This window comes from Myodes glareolus, chromosome 16 (assembly GCF_982192425.1).
Source record: "Myodes glareolus chromosome 16, mMyoGla1.1, whole genome shotgun sequence".
NCBI classification, from domain to species: Eukaryota; Metazoa; Chordata; class Mammalia; order Rodentia; family Cricetidae; genus Myodes; species Myodes glareolus.
The window spans coordinates 58,949,538-58,955,537 of record NC_142041.1 but is presented as its reverse complement, the minus strand read 5'-3'; the positions used below and the strand labels follow the sequence as shown (position 1 = coordinate 58,955,537).

At 51.8% G+C, this 6,000-nt stretch overlaps 1 protein-coding gene across 4 annotated transcripts in view; it reads left to right on the top strand.

Annotated features, from left to right (window-relative positions):
- Positions 1-1,119: 1,119 nt before the first annotated feature.
- Positions 1,120-6,000, top strand: part of Slco5a1 (solute carrier organic anion transporter family member 5A1) — a 127,067-nt gene continuing 122,186 nt past the window's right edge. For 2 of the 4 annotated variants that reach the window (XM_085677330.2, XM_048420351.3), the window contains exons 1-2: positions 1,120-1,394; positions 2,992-4,382. In XM_085677330.2, the coding sequence (XP_085533456.2) occupies positions 3,467-4,382 (916 nt within the window). In that variant the 5' untranslated portion in view covers positions 1,120-1,394; positions 2,992-3,466. Of the gene's footprint in view, positions 1,395-1,657; positions 1,861-2,991; positions 4,383-6,000 lie in introns of those variants that run through there. The other 2 variants (XM_048420350.3, XM_048420352.3) reach the window with 2 other exon arrangements.

Genomic DNA, 6,000 nt, shown 5'->3' with positions numbered 1-6,000 from the left:
CGTAGTCAGAGGAGCATGGGTACCGGAAGCTGTCAGGGCCTTTTCATTCTGTTGCCCTCTTTAATCTGCCTGCTTCTTTGGCCTCAGCGACATTTATTCTTTATCTACCTTTCCGGTTCCTGTTTCTAGTCTATTTTTTTAAACTGTCATTCTCTCAGATCTTAATGTTCCCAGTGCCCCATCTTTAGCCTGTATCTCTTCTCAGTTTGGAATCTGCCCTAGTCACTCATCCTTTCTCACACTGTCTTTGTGGCTAACGACTACTAATCTTCGTGCTTATTCCAAACTTTCTGAACGTCCTATACCCCGTAGTTTATGGGGTAGGCACACTTGGATGCTGCATTACACTCAACCCTCATAAAATGAGAACAACTAGTATATTTATTTCTTCTCTCAGGTTTTGATTGAGTTTCATTCATTATTTACTCAAGTGTTAAATGGAAGAGTCCCCCCTGTGCTGGCCTAACTAGGCTAGGCACATCTACCTTCTCAACTTGCTTTCTGTCTCCTGGGCTCCTACCTCATCACAGATCGATATGTCCACCTTGCTTGTCTCTCCACTCCAATACTCTACCCATCACGGACGAAGCTATTTCTGGTAAGAAAGGCAGAATGTCATGGCACCTAGGAACTGACAATACACAAGTCCTGAAACTCCTGCGTCCTGTCCTCTGCCCCATCTCTCCAATCTTCTAGCAACGAGTCTACTGGTTTCCTCGTGGCGCCATATCCCTGGGCCTTTGCAAGCACCCTTCCTGCTCTGGAAAGGAAGATTCCCCGGTGTCTGGTTCTGCAGTAGCAAGCTGTAAGAAAGTACTGCATGGATTCAAGCCCTTAACGTAAATATTTTCTTGGCAAGACAAGTTTCCCTACATTAGGGATCTTGCTCCACTTGGTCCCAGACATGGTGCATGGTGAACTTGGTAGAAACGAACCAAAATACTTTACATAAAATGACTCTCTGTCTCAGTAGGTGACTTTTTGACGCGCGCTTCCTTGGGGCACCGTCGCAGGTCGTTTTGCAGGTAAAGGGCAAAGAGGGGTGGCTGGTTGCCTGCGGACTGGGTTGGGTGACTGCCCGCGCGCCTGCGCCCTCTGCTGCTCCAGTCCTGGCGCGTCTCGGTGCTCGTGTGTCTGGAGAGAAGAGGCTTGGGTGACAGGCCAGGGGTTGGGGGAAGAGTTAGCCAGCCCGAGTCGCAGTTTCACTCCCTGATTTCTCGGCGGCGGGACTGAGACCGGCAGGAGGCTGGCTAATCTGCCCGCATCACCGCCGTTCTCCTGCGGCCGCTCCTCTCCCAGCCCAGCAGACTGCTCATCACCCTCGCTAGTGAGTTGTGGAGGCTTGTGGACCCAGCAGAGCGGCGAGCTATCCCTGGCAGTTCTGTCCTCCCACGGTGTGTGTGTGTGTGTGTGTGTGTGTGTGTGTGTGTGTGTGTGTGTGTGTGTTCGCGCGCGCGCACGTATGGGGTATCCCTGGGATTCCGCATCTGTTCCGAGAGCTCCGGTCTGGAATCCGCGTTGTCCATCCTATCCGAGTCTGCGCCGCGAGGCGGCTGCTCCCCCAGGCAGGGGCTCCGACGCCGGGATTCCCCAGCTCGGCGCGCAGCCACGGGTGGAGTTTCCCGGGAAGGCGCAGGGGTAAGCGGGCGGAGCCCAAGCCCAGGTCTGCGAGCCACTGGAAGGCCAGGAATCTGCAAGCGAGTCCGGTCCAGAGGAGTCCAGGGAGATGCCGTGACTGCCACTCACAGCCGTTACTCCGCCTTTCTCTTTCTTCTTCTACCCTTTCTTTTTCTTTTCGCAGCAATACTACAAAAGCTCAGCAGGAAACCCACGCAGCGGAGCCCCAATCCCTCCCACCAGGTGCACATCGCGGCGGGATGGGAGGGGTGTAGGATTCTCCAAGATTAGGTTATTAGGTTTACACCAGGGTACACCGATGTTGGAGCTCGCTGAATTCAAGTTGAGTGCTGGATTGCACAAACAGTTTTTAACATGTTCTCTCTCTCTCTCTCTCTCTCTCTCTCTCTCTCTCTCTCTCTCTCTCTCTCTCTCTCTCTCTGTGTATTTGCGCAGGCGCGCACACACCCCAGGGCCCACGTTCCTTGGGGTGCACTAGGCAAATAGCACACCTCCCCGCCGGCCCGCTTGTGCTGAGCCGCTTCGGTGGGTTCCTCGCGCACGCTATACCAGCGTCTCTTTGTTTGGTTGTGTCTTCATCCAGCCATCTGCAAAGCAAATTGATTTTCGGTTTCGCTCAACATTGCGCTCTGGGACTTAACGTGGGCCACAGCCTTGAATGCCCTCGTTACTTGTAATTGAATAGTTCTTTCCGGCAAGGGGCTATTTTTAGCGTAAAGAATAACCAGGCAAGCATGTTGACCTTTTTTTTCTTTCCTCCGGCTGCCTTTAGCTTTGAATAAGTAGGTGTCTGATGGAATAGACGAATTCACATCTCGTCGCGCACACGTGCTAGCGTACAAGTGTGCAAACACATTTCTACACGTAGTTTTCTTTCTATCGCTTAAAAAAATGCATTTTAAAAGTTGAGATCGGGAAAGCATTGTGTGTTTGTAAAAGAAAAAAAAACTTTCCTTTGTTCTTTTGGGAATCTTCTATTTTGAGTCACAGAGTCGGAGTACCAAAAGGCTGCAATTAATTCACTCGAATTTAAAGACACTGCCTCTGAGTCAGAGCTGCCCGGTTGATAATTATTAACATATAAAAGCAAACGCACAGTTTAAGGCAAAAGGGGCGGGGCAGGGGCAGGCTCGCCGCAGACAATGAGGGAGAGTCTCGGCGGACCGCCTGCTGCTCATTGTTCCGGGACTTGAGGCAGCAGCCTCTGTGGGCTCTTCCTGCCGGGTTCATCTTGTGGCTAGCATCTCGATCCCTCTGGGGACCATGGGTACCTAGCGTTACCCCCCACCCCCTTCCGGGACGCCAGCTCCAACTTCAGCCATCCTTCCCTGACTATCCGTTCTCTGCTTGCAGGTTGGCAGTTTCACCCCCGAATGTATCACAATCCCCGCGGTGGGCACCGAACACCCCTGGCAGTACTAAGTGGGATGCGGTTCGGACAGTCGCGCTAAGTGACACCACACTGGGCACAGAGCGCTCTTGCTCCTGGCCACCGTTTGAGAGGCGGTGGCGGAGGGGATGAGCACCGGACGCGCAAAGCGACTGCCGCGAGCTATCCCCGGGAGGTGGACGCCGAGTAAGGCTCCTCGCAGGACCGTGAGGATCTTTAGCTCCCCCAGCACGAGGTGGCGAAACCTCCCCGCTGCGCCTCCGGTCAGGATGTTCTGGGCACCTGCCTGCTGCTGAGATGTTCCGTTAAGCGGCTCTGACACACGCAGCCCGGGTCTCAGGTGGGCAAAACTGAGTGGGCTTGGCTTCGGCCCCTCGTGCAGGTGGATGAAAAGTGCCGGAGGCCTTGCATGGGATAAACGTTCAAATTTTAAGAACCATGGACGAAGGGACTGTGCAGTCCCGGGCCCAAGAGCAGCTGGAGGCACCTGCGGCGGTGGGAGCTGTCCAAGAGAAGTGCGAGTCAGAGACCTTCAGGTCGAAGAGTTTACCAGTCCTGCACAGCGCCTCCTGCCGGCCGAATCTCAGTACTGGGAACGCAGATGGCAAACTGGCCTTGGGCTGCACTGAAGCTTTGGGTCACCAGGAGAGGCATCGAGGACCGAACCTGATAGTCCCTAGCCCTTCTGCCCCATCCACTTCGGCAGGGGCTGCAGCGGAAGTCATCGACTGCAACCACAGGATGGACCCCAGCAAAACTCTGTCGGTGTCTTCTACTCTGGCTACACTCCAGGAGAGAAGGTGTCTCTATGTGGTCCTCACGGATTCTCGCTGTTTCCTAGTGTGCATGTGTTTCCTGACCTTCATCCAGGCCTTGATGGTCTCTGGGTACCTAAGCAGCGTCATCACTACCATTGAAAGGCGCTATAGCCTGAAGAGTTCCGAGTCCGGGCTGCTGGTCAGCTGCTTCGACATAGGAAACCTGGTGGTGGTGGTGTTCGTCAGCTACTTTGGTGGCCGTGGGAGAAGGCCTCTGTGGCTGGCGGTGGGTGGACTTCTTATCGCTGTCGGGGCTGCGCTCTTTGCCTTACCTCACTTCATCTCGCCTCCCTACCAAATCCAAGAGTTGAACGCTTCGGTTTCCAACGATGGCCTTTGTCAGAATGGCAACTCCACGGCCACCTTGGAGCCTCCTCCCTGTCCCAAGGAATCGGGAGGAAATAACCACTGGGTCTATGTGGCTTTATTCGTTTGTGCACAGGTTCTCATTGGAATGGGCTCCACACCGATTTACACCCTGGGACCAACCTATTTAGATGACAACGTCAAGAAAGACAACGCATCCTTGTACCTAGGTAAGACCTGCTGTTCTCTGGGGGCGTAGTTGTCCCACAGAGATGTTCCTTTTCTTCCCCACATATAAAGGAACACGATCCTTTGTATTTTCAATATTATTAAGTGTTGTGGCTCACTCCTTTTAAGTTCTATTTTTGGTACGCTATGTTTTCAGTTTGAGGTAAAGCGTTGTTTGAACGAGTTTTCAGATGCACCTCACATCTGTCTTTCAATATAATACAAACACTCAAAAACAGGATAGGATCGGGCCACTTGCTGTCCACCTTTGTGAAATCTCTAATCCGTCAAGTTTATCGTCTAAAAGCTGTCCTTCCTAGAAGAGACCAGAAAGGAAGAGAGCTCACCAGCAGCTGTGAGCTGCTGCTTTCTTTCCCTTGCCACCTCTTCATTCCCAACAGCAGATAATGGGGTAACCAGACCACATGCCTGTGCCCTCCCCCCCCCCCCCCCCCCCCGTATTCCAAGCACTCAAACACCAGTAAAGCCTGAAAGACAAGGGATGAGTAAGTTATGTCTGCCCTGAAGAGTCAGCACCCCAGGCTAGCAGGTTTATCTCATTGTGCTTCAAGGACAATGGTGACTGGAGTCTGTGGGAGTTCCTTACTGTCTTCTGAAGAACACAGGCTCTGTGGTTTGGTTCCTTGACTTGCATTTAAGAGCGTCAGTGGGCAGAGGTGTTGGGCTAAGTTCAGAGAGTCCATGGGAGGCCAGGCAGGTAGGGCCATGGCTAATCGACTTCCTAGAAGCATGTTTGATGGTTGTCCGCAGCTCGCTGTAGTAGCTGCTCCTTTAAAGCGCACTAAATGATGAACTTGAACCCTGGAAAGGGTGAGTGTCACGCAAGCTGAGGGATCTGTGTTTCCGTTCCTCTGCTGCAGTCACCTAAAACACTTAAAGCCTGTGTGTGTGTGTGTGTGTGTGTGTGTGTGTGTGTGTAGACCTGTGCATAGGCCACAGGACAACCTGAGTGTTGGTTCTTGGGTCTTTTTTTATCCCCTGAGACTAGGCTTCCTGGCCAAGTGGCTAGGCTAGCTGGCCAGCATAAAAGTTCTGATTTTATAAAAATATTAATTAGTAGATTGTCAAACTCTAGACATATTTAGTAACTTCTTAGTCATGTGTTGAAAGGATCTTTGATGTGTGAATAAGGATTTCAAAGAGAGTGGAAAGCACAGCCAATGTAGGAGGGCTCTACTTTGTCCTCAGTCCACTGTCTTTGGAGGCTCTCAGAGTTGTCTCCAGGAACTGGCCCAGTGCAGCATTTATAACGTGATTTTGCTATTAAATGTAAGCACACATGTTCCTTGTGACAGAGGAGACTAGTTACCGTGCCACTATGTCTTCTAACACTTGACGTGGAAAGTTTAAAGAACAGTATAATAGATATCAATATATCCACTCACCGGACTTAATAATTGCTAATTTTATCAGCTGTGTATGGTGGCCCGAACCTGTAATTCCAGTACTTGGGGGGCTGAAGCGACAGAATTGCTAAGAGTTAAGGTCGCCCTGGACTACATGGTGCAGACTGGGCTAACCAGGGCTATACAGTGAGATGCGATCCCAGACAACCACAAAAGTCCCCTTTGTCATGTTTATCAGCCCCCACCCCGTATT